The 18,835-nt window shown below is 46.3% G+C and overlaps 1 protein-coding gene and 1 long non-coding RNA gene across 2 annotated transcripts; both read left to right on the top strand.

Moving 5' to 3' along the window:
- The first annotated feature begins 397 nt into the window (after positions 1 to 397).
- Positions 398 to 11,379, top strand: LOC115336093. The gene is made up of 4 exons (XR_003921611.2): positions 398 to 828; positions 5,745 to 5,882; positions 6,279 to 6,408; positions 8,804 to 11,379. It is a non-coding gene; the product is annotated as an uncharacterized LOC115336093 (long non-coding RNA).
- Positions 11,380 to 12,542: 1,163 nt separating this feature from the next.
- Positions 12,543 to 18,469, top strand: HEBP1 (heme binding protein 1). Its single transcript, XM_030003102.2, has 4 exons — positions 12,543 to 12,710; positions 12,872 to 13,010; positions 14,566 to 14,746; positions 16,057 to 18,469. The coding sequence occupies exons 1-4, from the start codon at positions 12,633 to 12,635 to the stop codon at positions 16,226 to 16,228; spliced, it is 570 nt and encodes a 189-aa protein (XP_029858962.1). The 5' UTR covers positions 12,543 to 12,632; the 3' UTR covers positions 16,229 to 18,469.
- The last annotated feature ends 366 nt before the right edge of the window (positions 18,470 to 18,835 follow it).

Raw genomic sequence — 18,835 nt, forward strand, 5'->3', positions numbered from 1 at the left:
GCCTGGGTGCACAGCAATCGTGCAGCTTCGGGCTGTGGCGGCTGCACATCCTCTCAGATCACAGCAAAATATCAGTCTGACATGGACATGGGACCAGAGTCGGGGGCCCACCTCCCGCTTCACAAAAATCATCACTTTAACACCTTGCGTTTCTTTGGAAATCTCTGTATCGAGCACTGACCAGACCTGAGCCTGTTTGATTTGGCAGGCACGGACATGGGGGGAGCGGGCAGGGGAAAAAAAAAAATAACAACACTGCCGCCGATTCATCTCTCCTTGTTTATTCCACCAGAAATAGATTTGGCAGGGTGCATCAGGAATGAACTAATCAGCAGGGAATTAATTGGCATGTTTGTTAAAAGGCAGGAACAACGCAGTGAACAAATTCATGGCTGGATGGCCGGAGGGTTCAAGCAGCCAGAGAGAAGCGCTGCATAGTGGAAACTGTGACTAGTAAGAGAAGTCGTACAGCTGTGCCGGAGAGCCAGCGGTTGAGAGCTGCCCAAAAGAACCGAGGGCAAAGACATACGGGTGTCTTCGCAGACGGAGCTGCTTTCGAGAGGGGCTCCATCACCCAGGCTTTCCTTCCCATAAGGCTCCCATCTGTGGGGGGAGATGGCTTGCTTGCAGGAGTGGGAGGGAGGGGTAGGAGAGGTACAGCTGGAGGAGGCTCCATGGAAAGACTGTGGAAACGTGGAAAGCGGGGAAATGAAGAGGGACACGTCACTCATTGCAAGCTGAAATGCGGAGGGGGTGGTGAAGAGAAGAGGAGCAGGGAGGCAGAGATTTGGAAGCCTCGTCACAGAAGGACTGGCCTCAAGAGCACAGGTAATGCTTGTATGCAATTCTCTGCCTTCTTTCCCAGGAAGGTTTTGTTTCTTCCTCTGGAGGAGACACATCCGTGCACCTCGGAAAGAGCTTGTTGTGCTGAGGGACTCTAAAGGCACCTGTGGGAAGTGCCAGGAGAGGAGGGAACATGTGCAGGCTGGCATAGACTTGGAGGTTGGAGGATTGCTACCTACATTTCCAGACAACAGGGGTGTGCAGAGTAAAAGAAGGAGGGAGAAAGGAGGAGTGAGCAAATCCTTAGAGGCAGCCAGACAGGCAGACATGGAGAGGGAAAGGTCTGTGGATGCCTATCCAGGGAGAGAGAGGAAACTTCTTAAGAGGGAGCAACAAGCTCTAAATGAGACAGAGATGGAGATAAGACATATCTTGAAAAAGCAGGCACACCTGGAGAAGAGGCAAAAGCTGTATATTACCTCCTCAAAACCAACAGTACTTTATTAATGTTGTGATTTGTAGTAGATGTATGCTTTACACCTGGACAGCTTTTTTAAATTTCTTTAGCATCAGTATGCCTGCCTGCTGGCAACAGCATCACCCTAGCTGTCCATCATCAGGGCTGTCAATCAGATCCCTTTGTTTAGCAGGATGGTCAGGCTATTTGAGGGATTCAGGTGCTCTTTGCTGCCACACAACTTCCAGGTAGAAAATGAGCAGTGTAACTCTTAATGATATGCAAAAGCACTATTTAACTCAAATATGTCGCCACACTTTAAAAAGTCAAGATACTGTTATTCCTACATAACCCAAAGCTGGGTGTGCACATGTACCAACATACGGCATTATACACACACACATATAAACCGAAGAATAACACATTAGAATGGAATTTTAACAGGGACTTTTGAAACAGGTGATATTCTAGCTGTACCACTGTGGCTGGGTTAATATTGTAGGATCCAATTTTTTAAATCGCTTTTGGCATTTTTCTTGATCTTTCCACCATTACATAATACTACAAGCATATGCTAATGTTTATATTACCCTGATTTTTTTTGCTTGGAGAGCTAACAAATGCCATCCGCTTTGTAAGTAGAGCTGGCAAATTCTTTGATTGCTCTGGACTTGCAGTCTTGGCAGCTTTCTCCTCTAAAAGCTCAGAGTCTTTTCAGGATCCCAGCCTGGGAGCTCTGGCAGAACTGTCATTAACTGAGAAATTGTGTGCAGCTACTATATGTTCTTCTAATGTGAAGCTGTTTGGTTCATAGCACCTAAACCTTCTTTGACTTCATTCATAAAACAGAACATTTTAGTTAGGTGTGTGGAAGTAATGTAACCTTAAAATAGTCTTAAAATATTGCATATGGAAATAAAGATAGAGAAATTCCAAGAGCCTGCAAAAATACCTTTATTATCTATTGAGATCCTTTACAAAACTGAGAATCTTAAACTTACTTTGATGTTTAAATATTCATTACCATTGGAGTGAGAGCTACATTTTATGTATTTATGATTTACCTGAGATCAAACTCCCTGATTCATTTAAAAGTGTGTTTTATTTCTCTGCAAATAACCCAAATCCCAGTATCACTCTTCAGCTTCAGTTTGAAAGTAGCTCAAAAGGAACTTGGGAAAACTGAGGGGAACGGGTCTCAAATGGAAACCACAAAGCTAATTCACTTGCTGTCCGATATTGCGGCAAAGAAATCCTTCATCTTGGTTATCATTACAGGGGATGCTAACTCTAATCAACAAAATCCTCCTCTCAAAGCGTGCATGGGCTTGAGTTAACACACCCGGATGCTCGTGCACAGCATCAGGAGGGCGTATGTGTTTAGAGCAGTCAGAAATGCAGGGAAGGGTTTCAAGCCCTCTTGATATACAAGGGACAGGCCAGCTCTGAATCGTAATGCAACAACTCACATGTCTGCAGTAGGATCAGTGTGTTCTCCTCAGGCTTCAGGGGAGACGGGGCTCTCTGAAATGAAGCTCTGTTTGGGACCAGGAGAGGAAAACCTAGGCCATTCCCCCATATCCTAGCAGGCAGCACAACCCGGGAGCAGGAGTGACCTTCAGTCACCACCACACTTGGCCTCAGTGTGTCAAGGTCTGGGGCAGGTACCGGAGAAATCTCAGTGCTCCGTGGGCATTCCCCGCCGCCGCTGCGTGTAGGGAGGGATGAGCGCTGGAAATGGAGTATACTGGGGCAGCAAGAAACAGAAAGGGTGAACGGGAGAGGGACAGAGCGGGGAGTTCCGATCCTGGCAGCGCTCCTTTGCTTTGGGGCAGGGATTCAGGCTTGGACGGCACAACTGCCAGTCCCCGTGGGGCTGTGCTGGGGGTATTGAGCTAGCAGAGCTCTTTTATCCTGTCAGAGTGAGGAACTGAGAGGTTAAAAGAAGAAAAAAATATTGTGTGATGATGAGACGAATATGTCTGTCTTCACTGCTTGCAGATGAAGGGACTGTCCGGTGAATCACTGAGCCTACCCTGCTCCAGGGGCAGAATATGACGTAATTTTCTGACAGAAAGCATGCCATATTATTGTAATTACTAGTAACAATAGCAAAGCTACTATGTTGTTAATGTTAGTCTCTGGATTTAGGGAAGAGCTTTCATCCAAGGCTGTAAGGGAGTTTTTCGTGCTTGTCAATCGGTGTTCTACCCTGACAGTATTTGCCAGTGCAACACTGCAATGGATCTGAAGACATATTTGTAATGGGCTTGGGATCTGGTTCCCATTACAGATGACCCTGAAGACTTTTTCTGCTAGAAACCTTGTTAGTGAATATCCATTTGCCTTCTACAATTCCACCTAAGAGAGGGAAGATTGCTCAATTTCTGTGTAAGTGTCTGAGATGTGGGAATCTATTTCAAAGATGATTATAACCTGATGTTTACTATGATAATAAATTACAGTAGGCCCTCAGGAATGCAGGGAGCAAAGCTACAAAGAAACTGGTCCGTGAGGGGCCCTGCAAATAGAGCACGTGGGTCTTTTGTAATTCATTTGGACACCTGATGTTTTAACAAGTTTGAGATCAAGTAGGCTGAATTTTCAGTATCAGATGTAGGTGGAATTTATCACCACCCTTCATTTCAAAAAATACAGGAAGATCAAAGTATCCCAGCCCTGGGGTATTGAAACAGGTGGGAGGTGGAAAGGGTAAGGAATGGACAATCTCTTCAGGAAGTTTTAAAATGAGCTGGGAAGCCACACTGCCTCCTTGACGTTGGCAGCATTTTCAAATCATTTGCAATTAGAGATGTTGGTGTCTGGTAAGTCCTTTCCAATCAGGGAAGATTAGAAAGGCATGTGCAGTGCATAGTCATCAAAAGAAAGAGGAAAAAAAAAAGAAGGTCTAAAGGCTGGAGTATTTATCTGGAAAAGCAGAGAGTCAGAGGAGCTGTTGTGTCAATGCAAATAGTTTCAAGAAGGTCCATGAAGACCTTTTCATTATGTGCCTTGGTGATATCATCAAACCTTCTAAGAGATGTTCATTTTGGCAGCTCTCAGCTGAGGGGAAGAAGAGGTGTATGTATGTGCGAGATAGGAAGAAGGTAATTTATTTTTTTCCTTTAAATGAATACTGTAATTAGAAGAAGAATACTGAGTACAAAATACATCCTGACAGGTGGAAAATAATATTTTTAAAGTAGTATGACATTTCCATCAGTATGGCTATATTCATACTGCTATTTTAAATAGAAAGAAAAATAAATGCAGTTGCAATTAAAATACACTAGTGATTTAATGTAAGAAAGGCACAAAGTAAAAGGATTTATTTATGTACTGCTTTACCTGCTACAGCTCCTAGGAAGTTTTGAGGTGGCTGAATTCTTCCCAGATGGTTAGGAGATGAGGGTTATATGATATTCAAAAAGCAGTTTAATGTTCCCATATTTTGCAGTGAGGTCTTAGCCTTTTGATGCATGTACCTGAACAGGGGAATAATTTGGAATTTCTGAATGTGCCTACTTCTCACATGAGCCCCTCCATCACTGTGACTACAGATGACTGCAATCATCACTAAAACCCATGAACGTGGCAATGTATTTTTTCCATTTGCTATGTGCAATATGTGCATAATTGGTATTTCCAGCCAGTTTCTACCAGTACAGCTGTTCATGACATTTAAAAAAAAATAAAAATATCAGACTCAACACTGTGGGACTACTTAATTAAGACAGAATAACAAATTAGCCTGAGTAAGCTGTGGAGAGACTGATCTATCCTCTTACATTTAGAGATGGTAATTGTCCAGATGGGCCTGTAGGTCTGAGTTGACTTCCATTGGCTTGGGAGTGACGGTAAACTCAAAAGAAGACAACGAACTTAGGTAAATGCTCACATCAGTTCATATGCCCATCTTGCCTACTCTGCAGATTTGCTCGGGAGGACCTGACCCTCTGACACCAGGGCAAAGTGGAGATAGTACATGGGGGGTGGAGTTGCCTTTGAGGCTCCATCACTGGGCAGCATCTCAGTTATTGCCACTGGTTAGTGGATCAGATAAAAAAGAACAGTTTTTTATTCTGGCCCTTATTAAATCCTTGATAAATTGCTTTACTGGTTTGTACCTTGCTTTCCCTCATTGCAGAGTGGGGATGCAGCTATTTCCGTACCTTGTAGTACCTCCTCCTGACATTGATAGAACACTTACAGCTATAAGGTGCTATCCCAACACGGCTACCTATGAAGCAAAGCTACTTTCCTAGCTGCTGCCAGTTGATGAAGCATCTCTGTACCACTCAATGGCTTGAAAAATAGTAAGGAGGCTTGTACTTGTGAAAAAGAAAAGTCCCTGTGCTTCTGTAAAAGCTAGGCTGAGCAACTTGAACATTTTAAAGAAATACATCATCAGAGAGAAATTTGGTGTTGGGGTGACAGGTGGGAGGTGGAGAGAGAGAGGAAAGAGAGAAATAAAGCAGTTAGCAAGATTTTTTTGTCTCCACAGAGCAGGGAGAAGTCAAGATCCTATGACCAGCCATCATGGTGACTCTTCCTCTTCTCCTCTTCTTCGTCCTCTTGCCCTGCAGTAAATCCCAGGAGGACTTTCTGGACCAGCATCAGAAATGGAACTACAGAGAAGGTGGTAAGAGGTGGTGGTGGTGGGTCAGCGTTCAGTGACTCAGAGCTGAAGATTCACTTATTTTGTCCTTGGAGTGAGACACACAGTGCTCATTCATGAGTGCTTGCTCTTGATTCCGGGGTAGGTGCTCAGATTCCTGGAGAGAAAAATGGTTTTAGAAATAATCATCTGGGGTACTCAGTGGCAGCAGAAAACTTGGGCACCTGGAGGCAGAGAATTACGCTGTGAGGGAGGGTTATCTGCTTTTTAATTTAGATCCTTCTAATGTTTAATATTTGGCATTTCATTGCGACTCTGTTCAAGTGAAGGGGAGTGGAATCAAACTAAGACCACTGGCTTACGTTTTCTTGTTCTATCACATTTATTTTCCTCTCTTTCATGGACATTCTGCTAACCTAGCTGACAAGGTCAACATAGAAGGCATTAACAGCATTACTCAAACCCTTGAGAAATGGGGAAACGGCATCTTCTGGCAGATGAAGCACACCCTGCTGAACAACCCAAACGCTTTACTGCCTGAGTTCTCCAGGTAATTCCCTTCATCTGGAGGTGGGATGCAGTCCTCTCCTGGGTGTCTTTTCTTGAGGGATTCATCTTCTTTGAGATGAACTTTCAGATTGCTCAGTTGTGGGGAGATGAATCCCGCTGTCTTGGTATCTGTTGTGCTAGCAGCTCTGATTACTCTAGTGAACTGAATATGCTGCTGACTATTGTCATGGTTTAACCCCAGCCAGCAACTAAGCACCACACAGCCGCTCGCTCACTCCCCCCCTCGCAGTGGGATGGGGAGGACAGTAAAAAAAGAACAACCCCAAACTCCTGAGTTAAGAATGGTTTAATAACTAAAGTAAAATAAAATATAATACTAATAAAATATAATAATAATAATTGTAATGAAAGGGAATATAACAACAAAAAGAGAAATTAGACCCAAGAAAAGACAAGTGATGCACAATGCAATTGGTCATCACCTGCTGACCGATGCCTGAGCAGCGATCTGCCCCTCCTGGCCAACTCCCCCCAGTTTATACACTGAGCATGACATCCTATGGTATGGAATATCCTTTTGGCTAGTTTGGGTCAGCTGTCCTGGCCATGTTCCCTTGCAGCTTCTTGTGCCCCTGCTTGCTGGCAGAGCATAGCAAACTGAAAAATCCTTGACTTAGGATAAGCGCTACTTAGCAACAACTAAAACATCAGTGTGTTACCATTATTCTCATACTAAATCCAAAACACACTGTACCAGCTACTAAGAAGAAAATTAACTCTATCCCAGCTGAAACTGGGACACTATTTATTATGAAACTTTCTCAATAGCCATGACTGTGTTGTAACAATTACCCTAAAGAAAATATAGGCTGTCCTTGGCACCTCACTCCTGTGAGAACAGGCTGGAAAAATGAATTGAGCAACAAATCCACACACGGACTTGGCCACAGGGCAGAGAGAAGCAGCTGATTTGGCCTGTGATGTTTTTTATTTCAGTCTCTAACGCCCAGCTCTGAGAAAGCTATTCACTAGTCCATGTCATCATATTTCCCCTTTTGCACTGCAGGAAATACTAACAATTGAGCACACTCACAAAATTTACTTCAATCTCGTATTTCCAGAAACAGAGTGGGAAAGGCAATGAAAGAGAGAGAAGAGAAGGGAATACTCGGAATTCCTAGAAACCTAATATCACTTAAATCAGGATTGTTTGGAAAGCAACGTGTCCTCTTCCACAACTCAGCTTTCTCTTTAGGAAAAAGAAAAAAAAAAAAATCTGTCTGCAACTGCTATGCATTGAACCACTTGAAAAGGAGAGGCTAGAAAAATTAAATGGCACTAGTCAGAAGGTACTACAATTTTTGTACAAATTAGGGTTTCAGGAGGATATAGTTGATTGATAGATTATATGTTGGCCTTTGGCATCAAGAGGATTTCTCCCCGGCTGCATGGTGGCTGTTATTAGCACAGAATTCATCACAACTTTCGCACTACCAGTGCTGAAATTCATTGGTGCCTAAGATTATCAGGGCTGACATTAAGTCATGTATTTGGAAAGCTCTGACTTTAGCCCAGGGAGATGTAATGAGACTATTCAGCCATATTTCCTGCATAGGGCTTTGAATTAAGAGTTTGCTGGCAAGGACACAGGCTGGTCCATTGGAAAGATTGAGGACTGACAGTAATCCATGGGAATCACTGGCCCAACCTCCATGTCTGCTCCTGGTTAGCAGCAAGGCTAATTAATACTAATTAATATCAGGTGAGATTAGAATGAGCATCAGAGCTTTGTAACACCCAAAGGGTGCCTGACAGATGGCCCTCCAAGGGAAGGGACAGGGTTACCCCCAGGCACACTGGTGCATCGGTGCAGCCCTCACCTTGCCAAATCCTGATGTAAAACCCGGCTCCCCCCTCGCTCAGCTCAGGCAGAGCTCCAGCCCAGAGCCACGCTGGGGCTGTGCGGCCACAGCTGCACCATGGCACGCAGCAGCCTGCCCTTCGCTGGGAAGTCCTCCGAGGTGATCCTGCGCATTGCTGCTCTCTTCTTCTCTACCCTGCTGGTTCCAGCCAAGCAGGATGGTTTTCATCTCCCCCCGTGAAAGCAGGAGTGCTGTGAAGTGCTTCTGGGAGCTCATAAACCAGCTGTCATTCGGTACCGAGCCAGCTGTGCTTTGGTGGCGATGGAAGGACCATGTTGCCCATGCTGGTCCTGAAGCTCGTGGTTTCCTGGGTTCAGATGGGGGGCATCTCAGAACAATTCCCACCACCCAAGGGGCAGGGTGGCTTTGGAAGCATCTTTCAATGGTTGCTTGCAACTCTTTCATCACGAAGGGTCCTTACCCCCCAAGAAACAGAAGGCCATGGTAAATTATTTTGCATGCTCAGGAACACTTCGCACACTGAGTTATTCTGCTGTATTATTCTTTCTGTAGTCTCCGCCCTGTCTCCGCAGCTGTGGACAATCTCGTGAGGCAAGTCCAGTCAATAAGGAAAAGGCTAGAAGAACTGAACGAACGCCTCAATGTCATCAACAAAACCATCCTTCCCATGCGACTGAATGCGCTGCGGAGCCAGAGGCGTGGAAATACTCAGCTGCGGAGACTTCCGATGCATAGGAGAAGGTTGTATGCTCGCAGGAGACCTCAGAGGAGTTAATTCTCTATCAGGAAAAAGGGAAAGCTTTATTTTTTTCATCTGCTTAAGCCTTTCTCAGTGGGATGCTGCTAGAGAGAATAAAGTAAAGGATATACAAGTCAGCTTTACTAAGGAGACCAGAACTTCTGCATTTTGTTGCTGCCTTTCAAACCTAGGTCAGTAGGTGAAATCTGACCCTGTTCTGCAATGGCTGTTTTGTGTCCCAAGCAAAATGAGTTGACAAGCTCAGTCTACTTGAGTGTGAATACCTTTAGGCTATACAGTCATTCTTTCTGCTTACCAGAGGAAGCTTTTTCTATAAAGATCAGGTGAATGTTCTCTCTGTCCTATTTTTACAGCACTCCATCTGAAACAGCTGGGGAATTTGATATTCAAAAGTGCTGAACGCCTGATGAATGCAGAAAGATAGATTAGTGCTTGGCACTTCCAGCTGGGCAGGGAGGGGGGAGGAAGCTGTGTTTTAAAATACAGCCTTAACCTATTCTCCATGAGTGCAAAGAACACCCCGTTCACATGTTCAGTGGTTGGGTAGGGTTGGATAACCTTGGTCTGTGGATCATGTTTCAAGACTGAAGATGTGTCAGATTCTAGGGACCAAATCTGAACACTTACCTTCTGCAAAGAGCTTTTTTTTTTTAGCTACCTGGAACTGGGCACTCAGAACCTTGTTATTCAGCAGATATGTTCAGAATTTCCAGCATTTGGAAGGACATCGCATTGACTTCTGCCAAGATCCTTGGAAACAAGGGGATGTTTTTCAAAACTATTTAGATACCTAATGGCATAGATAGGTGTCTAGAAGGATTTCCCAAAATAGCTTCAGAGACAGTCCAGTCCCCAAAATCACAGGTAATAATTCAACTGGTGTCTAATTTGTAGAGTATCTTCTCCACATGCAAGCACTGGCCTGCAGACATTTCCCAACATCCTTTAGCACAATTAGGATCTGTAGAAAAAGAACAACTACCCACCCCAAGGACTTCGGTGCCTCAGGGAGTACCCAGAATACCCTGCCTTCAGCTTGTCTTTGCCTGTGGCTTCCTGACAATAAAATTGGTGATAAAAACCGGTGCAGAAATCAAATTATGCACTAAGCACAGGATAGAGTGGGCGTGCCCTTCAAGTCTCTAAAGGTAAATCCAACACAGAGATTCCCATCCAACGTTGCAGCCAACTGCATACCTAAAACCTGTTGAAACATAGGCAGAAGAGTCAGAGAGGAAAATAAACTATTTTTTTTAAAGGTCTGGATGAAGCAATTTATGAGAACAAAAATAAAGAATGCATTATGTCTAAATGGTTGTGGAGGAGGCTGGCATGACAGTTGTTTTGCAAACACTCTCCAGTCATAAACAGTGATGATGCAGACTAGCTATTTAAGGATTCCCAAGGCCTGACTTTATGGAAAGAAGTTCAGTGACACTACAATGACCTCCAGAGGGAAAAGGGAAAAACTAGTTTCATAGGAAATCTTTCAGAATGAACCAGAAGAGTATTTTGGCTGCGACTGGGGAGTTGAGTGGGGGGTGGGGGTGGTGTATGAGGAGTATATCAGACAATCTGATAAATATTTCCCGTATGTAAATTCTCTGAGTTCAGGTTTTCAGAAAATAACAAAACTCTAACTTGGAAGGTCTTTCCTTGGCTTTTGCTTGGGAATTTGAAACACAGCTTAGCTAGACAAGTGAAAAATCAAGCCTGTGAAAAGGCTGATAAAAGGATACAGTTGTGCCTTTGGTGAAGTTGTCATCATAATTTCTCAGGAAATGTAGCGTATTTTGATCCCAGAATATATTTACTTAAATTACAAGCAATAACAGGAGAGAAAGCCCCCTCCCCCGCCTTGTTATTCTGCATTCAGAGCTACTTGGCTGTGCTGTAGCATCAGCTGCATGCTTGCACAGACTGCTGGTCCCTCCAGGGCATGATTTTCACACTTTGCTTGGGGCTGTAGGGACTGCTGGTCAGTTTGGCCTATCTGGATGAAGAATACAACATAAATGTCATTTTTCATGTTCATGTTTTAGACATGAGCAACCTGAAGTTGTATAAAATCAGTTGAGGATTACTTGAAACAGAAAGATGAGCCTTCTCTCAGTCACAGATGGCTGGAGGTGGGAGGCCAGACCAGATCACTGCATGCTTTTACTTTTTACCTACATGTCCACCACTGGTTTCTGCCAGAGGCAGAACTGGGTGAGATGGACCTCTGGTCAGACCTGGTCCATGTATTCCTACACTGATATGTGCAAGTTGGTATTTTTGGCACAACTCCTCAGCTCAATGGAGAAACTCACCATTCGTTTTAAGAGAACAAATAAGCTGCAGCATGCAAGGTATATTACAGTTCTGCAATTTCTTGCATAATGGTGAATAAACCAAATAATATAAATGGTTAATAAATGGCTAGATCTGTGGCCTTGTCACCACTGATAGCAGCCCCTGTCATTCACTTTGTGAAAGTCCGTGTCAGGCTCCAGCCCTGCTCCCTGACCTGAACACAGCCTGTTTGATCAGATGATTGTGGCCAGCTGCTTTAACTTCTTTCCCTTTGCACAACCCTCTCTCTCTAGATGGAAATGCTTTAATGTCACATTTCTTTTATCATTTTCTTTTTTGCTCTTTAAGAGCATAGGACAGTTACGTATCAGCCCGCTTCTGCACCCCCCGCCTTCTGTTTGAGGAGGCAGGAGTCCAGCTGAGCAGCACCTCGAGGTGCCTCTGCCTCACCTGCCTGGGGAGGCAGGTCTGATCCGTGGCTGCCCCAGGGACTGGTATTCGATTCCTGCCTCCGCTACCCTCTTCTTAAACGACCCTGGGCAAGGCACTTTCTCTAGCTGGCACTTGTCCTTTGACGTGGCTTATACAACTAAAACCCACTTGTGATCATGAAGGATCCAAGTCCTCCATACACATAGATATATCCAGCTATATAAGCCATGTAAGGCCCCTGTTGTGTCCATTTAGATATATTTCTGGGAAGGGACCTGGCTGGAGCTTTAAATGGAGTTGACCGGTTGGGCTGTGAACACACGCAGAGGTCAGCGGAGGGAGAGCAGGTACCATCAGCAGCTTCCAGGAGCTACCCCTTACCTAAAGCTTACCACATTCACAGCGCCATGGAGCACTTCCTTAAATGCACTGTCTTAGAAGACAACTGTGATCCCCCTTAGTTCCGTTTATTAAAAAATAAACAACACAAAAAGTTACGATGTGGCAGCGTCAGGAGGGCTGCGCCCCCCCGCGCTATAGATCACCCCCTTTTGTCAGTACTCCCCCTCCCTTGTATCTGATTTCCAGCAGATTTCCTCTCTCCCCCAGACCAATCCCCCCTGCTCCCGCGCTTTATTACCCCTCCCGCTCCTCGGCGCCCTCCGCGACTTCCCCCCCCCCGGGGCCGCCACCGCCCCCCGCCCGCCCCGGCCCCGCCGCCGGCGGCCCTTGGGCGCCCCCTAGAGGCGGTGCGTGGCGCTGCAGGCGGCGGGGCGCCCGCGGGCCCTCCCACCTCGCCCGAGCGGGGCCGGGCCGAGCCGAGAAAGGCCGGGCCGAGCCGAGAAAGGCCGGGCCGAGCGAGCGGGGCCGGGCCGGGCCGAGCCGAGCGGCACCATGCTGGGCATGATCAAGAACTCCCTGCTGAGCACGGTGGAGACGTGGCCCTACGAGGTGCTGAGCAAGGGGGAGAAGGTAGGTGGCGAGGCGGGAGGCCGGGGTCTGTGCCCCCCCGGCGGGTTTCTGCGCCGGCCGGGCCGGGTGGGACGCTGCGAGGGGGAGCGGGGGGCCTCGGGGCAGCCCTTTGGTCCCGCCTGGCCCCGGGCAGCTGGCAGCTTCTCCGTCTCCTTCCTCAGGAGCAGCTCGGCTACGAGGAGAGGGCGTGCGAGGGTGGGAGGTTTGCGGCGGTGGAGGTGGCGGGGAAGCCGTTCGACGAAGCCTCGAAGGAAGGGGTGCTCAAGCTCCTCAAGTACGTCGGAGGAACCAACGACAAGGGTGAGAGACGCTCCGGGCCCTGCGGGGCTTGGCGGGTGTTTGCGGTTGACCGTCGCTGGCAGAGGTTTGGGGAAAGCCAAAAGTGGATGGAGGCGACGGCACCGCGGGCCTGCCTGGCTTGCGGCTCCCGGCACCGGGGGTCCGTGATGGGGGACGGCCCCCGGCTGGGAAAAATAAACTTGCCACAGGTTAAAGTGTGCCCAGCCAACTCATGCTGTGAGTCCGCTCCTAACCCATCTCTGTTTCAGGGTAAAATCTCAAAAGTGATTCGTTTAAGCAGGAACGAGTTACCTTGCAGCTGGGATAACGTGAGGACAGGCACATGTGTATCTTATCACAGTTCCCTGGGTGAGCAGTAGCAGATGAAATCCAGGGTATCTGGGGCGCTTCGGTTCTGTGATGTGCCCTTGTAGGCAGTGAAATAATTTTTATGACCTTGATATCTTATCATATACTCTGGCTATTTTTATTCATGAAAGGGTAATGAACAATGAGGTTGCTTTTTGATGGTACTTTGTAGTGTTTTATAATGGTGCTTCCAGGTGATTGCTTCTAACTCTCAATTTACTAAAGTATGCGCATCGGTAATCATCCGTAGCAGGAGGAGAAGACCATGGAGTAGTTCTGAGGCATATACATTTGCTTGCACACCTTTCTCAGGTGCCTGGTAGAGGGACTTGTATAGTCTCTGTGGGAGCAGGAGCTGGATGCGGAGGGAGATGGCATTTACAGCAGCATGTTTTGGAAAGGTGATGATTGCTGTTGCTGTAGGAGAAAGGGTGCCTTCTGTAATGTGTGCCACAGAGTCAGGTATGGTATGAAAGCGAAATAAATGAGAAAGATGGCTTGATCTCACCTGGTTCTGTGGCTGCCTTATCCTGAGATTTGGAGGTTCCCTACTGCTGAAAGAAGAGGGAAGAAAAATGTCCTTCAGTGCCATGTGGTACTTCTTGGCAGTAATGAGCAGAAAAGCAGCATGCTGTTCCTGGAGTGGTGGACAGCATGGCCAGTCCTGCTGAAAGCCGTAACAGCTCTGAGTTTTGGGGCACTAGAACTTGTAGGATGTCTGGAAGCATTTGGAAGGGTTTAGGAGAAAGTTTCTGTCACCCAGTATTGGCTATGGGGTCACCACTAAGTGTAGATGATAACAATTTAAATACTGATGTAGATTTACATGTGCCACAAACCTGTCTCAGAGCTATAGACCCTGTTGTGTTAGAGGTGATTTGTCAGAAGAACAGAGTGTCTCGGTGGCATGAGCTATATGGTTGAGAGCCACAAAACTAGGATCATTAATAAAAGCCATCCAGAGGTCCCCTGGGGCCCTTATCTCCCAGGGCCCTTGTATAGTCAGTGGTGCGAGAAGTTTGGCCCAAGCAGAAGCCTAATGTGGCTGTTTCGCATGCCCCAGCGGACCCCGCTCTTGACTGACTATACTAGGAGTTCAGTGTGAGGAGTTTTCCTAAACTAAAATTAGCTTTTGTAAATCCCCTGTTAATTCTGTGAGTTCCTGAGAGCCTAGACTTCTTTAGTAATGTCTGTGCGTCTCTTTCAGGGGTTGGAATGGGCATGACTGCTCCTGTCTCCATCACTGCTTTTCCTGCTGAAGATGGCTCCTTACAGCAGAAAGTGAAGGTCTCTCTGCGGATCCCGAGCCAGTTTCAAGCCAACCCTCCTTGTCCTAGCGATGAAAGCATTAAGATTGAAGAGAGACAGGGGATGACCATTTATTCAACGTAAGGAACGCATCCTGGGATTTCCAGTCCCAAGTGCTGAGGTCTCTAGTGTGCTCTGAAGAGCAGTGTTGGTTTTAACAGGTGATTTCCTGGACAAGGGGTGCATGTGGTAGGAGATGGAGGGGTCTTTCTAGACTGAAGACAGGTGTTTTATGTCGTTTCTTATCATTGGTCATGCTGCACTGGTTTGGAATACAGATTTTTTTTCACTGGGAAAACAAGTGTGGAGGTTAGCCCTGAAAGGCTTTTTGTTTCACCTCGGGGCGGGGGGGAAGACCAGGGGACAATGAATACAAAGGTACTGAGTCATTTCTATCTCTGAAAACTATTGTTTTCCCCACTTTCTGGGATCAAGATGATTCTTAGTCATCAAGAATGTCCTTCGATGTGGTTTGCATCGAACTACAGGTGTCAGCTGAAGCCTCATTTAGATGGACTCATGGCAGAGTCCTTCATGGAAACAAGCAGCCATTGCATTGCTTCAAATCACCTTTGAATGTCATCGGCTGTTGACTGACAACCTGGACTCAGACTAGTATCACAATAGCAATAAGCTCTTCACCTTGTATTTAACCCCTTGGTTCCCCTGCCTCCTTGCTTGAACTATTTTGGCTGATTCTAAACTGCCTGGCTCCCCCTTTGCCTGCGCCTGGCCTTTGCTGCGGGCATGGGTCACTTCTGCAAACACAGCCTGGTTTGTCTCAAACCTTGGCCCTGAGGCAGGGTGGTGAGGTGCGGGCTGATGTAGAAACAATTCCTGTTGGTGGGAGGTCAACATAAACCAGACCAATTCCAGCCCACCCCTTTTAAATTGCTGTTTGTGAGCCGTAATTGCTAACATCTCTGTTCCTACCTCCCCTTTTCCTTGGGCTAGCTAGAGTTTGGCTTCCCTTCGTGATCTGGCTTCCAGCAGATGGTTGTTCACACCACAGTGAACATGGCTGTTGACAGCATTGGTGTAAGGACTGCAGGCTGAGCAGACTTGGAGATAACTTTGTGTTCTAGGAAGCTGTTCGTCTGATATGGCGTTGATTCAAAGGGCAGGGCCGTTCTGCTGACTGATATACGTCGGTCTGTTTGGTGTCTGCCGGTGGATGACTGCACCCTGGCAGTGTAACCCTTGAGACTTAATCTATCACGGACAAAGTGTGCTGATTCACAAAGAACAGTGCCTGCACGAGTGCACGTTGGCGGGACCTGGACCAAAATGCATGGCTAAATATATTGTGGCTATATATTGTTCTCCCTCTCTTCCTTTCCGTGCTTTGCCAGGAGTGCTCAGCACCTCTCCGTGTTTGGTTTCTTTGCAGGCAGTTTGGTGGCTATGCCAAAGAGACGGATTACGTGAACTATGCTGCCAAGCTGAAGGCTGCTCTGGGGAGTGAAGCTGCATACCGCAAGGATTTCTACTTCTGCAATGGCTACGACCCCCCTATGAAGCCTTATGGGCGACGCAATGAGGTCTGGTTTGTGAAAGAGTGAGCATCTGGCTCCCCATGGTGCTGGCTTGCACTGATAACCTCCCCTCGCTATGTTGCTGTCCTCTTCAAAATAAACTAATCATTTGTCAGAGGCAGAAAACCATCATTCCCTTCCTCCACACCTATGCCTCGGTCTTTTATGGACCAACCACTTTAGAAGAACACTGCAGACCCCCTCGACGGTCCTGCTCCTTCGTTCCAGACTAGGTCCTCAGGCACACAGACTCCTGTGATCTCTCCGTGGCTTGCTCTTATCTATCTCCCATGTGCTCCCGGAGTTCAATGCTGAGACAGCCAAAAGTACTTAATTAGCAAGACAGGTGCCTGACAGGAGTCACGTCCAAGTGCTGGCAGAGTATTAGTCTCACCTGAAGCAGGCAGGGGGACAGGACAGAAGTGCATACAGGGACTTTTTTATCTTCTTGAGCTTGCGGCAGCTGTAAAATGCTGCTTTTATCTGTGCCATACCAGTCTAAAGGGATGTGGGCATTGCTACCAACACAGTGCAGTGAAAATAAGCATCCTTTACATTGAGTCATAGCATGCAGGAGAGCAACGCTTGTCATCTGCCTGAGAAATGGCATTTAGAGGAAGATCCAGGTTTCTGTTTGCAGCTATCCTTCTGTTTCAGGTGAGACATTTTGGGGTGTGTTATGTCCTGGTTTCAGCTAGCAGCTGGACAATGTGACGTGGAGACCCCAAGAACATCTCCTCGCCTTCCTGTTACTTTTGTGTAACATTTCTTTAAAACTAGCCTGCGCAAGGGCCAAAGCTGGAATGTGTGTGGTCATCTAATTGAATTAGAAAAATACAGGCTGTGAAAAAAGCAGGTGCCTATTACTTGTGATCTGAATGTGCATTTGAAGAGTGGTGAGCACCTAGTGGAACTACTGTAGATGCAGATCTTTTAAAAAAACCCTCTCTTCTTAAATGGTGTTAGTTTCTGAAGGTCTACTCAGAGCAACTGTCATCTTTAAAGGAGGAGGAAAACCTGGCTGTTCTTGAGAAAGAGATTTACGTCAAATAATGAGTGGCCTTTTGGAAACTTCAGATACAATAGTAAGGGTGGGTCTTGTTTTAGGAAGACTGGCGATGTTTAACTCTTAGACATCAAATCAGCATTTCAGCTGTTAGCTCTGCCAGGGAGGCAGCAGGGTGCCCACAGTGGGAACATGCTTGCACACCATGCTGCTGTGGGTGCCTGTATAATTCGTTACCTCCACTAAAAGAGGTGTGCTCCTCTGATGCTTCAGTGCACCAAAGTTCAGGTACTTTCCAAAAGCCATTTTCACCCTGGAGCTGAAAGAGAGATTTGTCAGGTGGCGTCCCACGTTCTGGCCAGTCGAGCTGTTTGACATGCACCTGCTTTCTGAGAACAAATCTCGGCAGTAAAAGGAGAAAACCTGAGGTTCTGATGTGCTTTCCTTTTCTTTCTTGCTGAGCCATATAAGAGCTTTGCTGTGAACATCACGAGAGAGTTTCAGTCACCTGTGTGCAAGAGCAGCTAGTCAGGATGGGTAAAAAGAGCAGGTATCATTTAATTTTCAGAAAAAACAAGGGAAAAGCTATTGGCTGCAGTTAGTGATTGCAGTGCAGGGGAGGAGGAATCAAAAGGGAAATCAAGGCAGACAAAGAGTTAGGCTTTTGAAGGAGTTTTTTAAGGAGCAAAGGCCCTTCTAAGGCTGTCCCTGAATCCAAAGGGACCTATTCATGTCCCAGATTACTTTTACCTGTGGGGGTGTGGAATGGAGGGGCACAGTGCTGCCTGGTTTATGCATTCCCAGGTCCATTTTGGAACTTGTGTGTAGACCATGGATACAGTCCTTTCTGCCTGCTGGTGGTGAATGTCCTGCAATGATCAAAATCCTGAAATTTCTCAAAATTTCTGCTGTGAAATCTCAGATGTTAGGAAGACCAATAATAAACCTGGTATGAACAGAGCTGCACATCTCAGCAGCATGGTTGGGTTTTTTTTCATAACATGCATACACTCTGAACAGAGAGCAGGAGCTTCTGACCCAACAGCGAGAGTAATCATGTCTGTATGCTCTGCCTGTGCAGCCCTGTTACTGGCCTTTTGTGTGCAGTAGGCAGGGTACAGTTTCATAAACGGTGTTAATTGATATCAAAAGCTTATGTGAACCGAATTGCCTTTTCTGTACACACAAAGATGCCTGTTGTTCTGTCTGCATTTTCTAAGGGTTTTAAATAAATAAAAAAATAATAATATTGTGATTTACAATTTCTGTGCTGATCATTGACTTTGTGAGCTCAGATATTTGTTGACTTGAAAGACTTCAGGTTGCCAGTTTATCTTTCTGTTTGGGGTACTAATCATGTTGCAGCATCCATAAATAGTCATAATGCTTTTTCCAGTAAACTGGCATTTTAGGTACCCTGCCGTGGCCCTGCATTATCTGAGTGTGTGAGATGGGAGCTGATGGAGCAATCTCCTCCTTCGTTGGTTCCGGCCACTGAGAGGCTTTGACTGATGAATTTGTGTTAATGTAGAAACTAGGGGGCTTGCTCACCTGAGGAAAATTGTGTGTTTACTTGTGTGTTCCTGTGGCTAGGGTTCACAGACAGTGTTCAGGCAAATATTCATGAC

The sequence above is a fragment of the Aquila chrysaetos genome, chromosome 26 (genome assembly GCF_900496995.4).
Source record: "Aquila chrysaetos chrysaetos chromosome 26, bAquChr1.4, whole genome shotgun sequence".
In the NCBI taxonomy this organism is placed as follows: Eukaryota; Metazoa; Chordata; class Aves; order Accipitriformes; family Accipitridae; genus Aquila; species Aquila chrysaetos.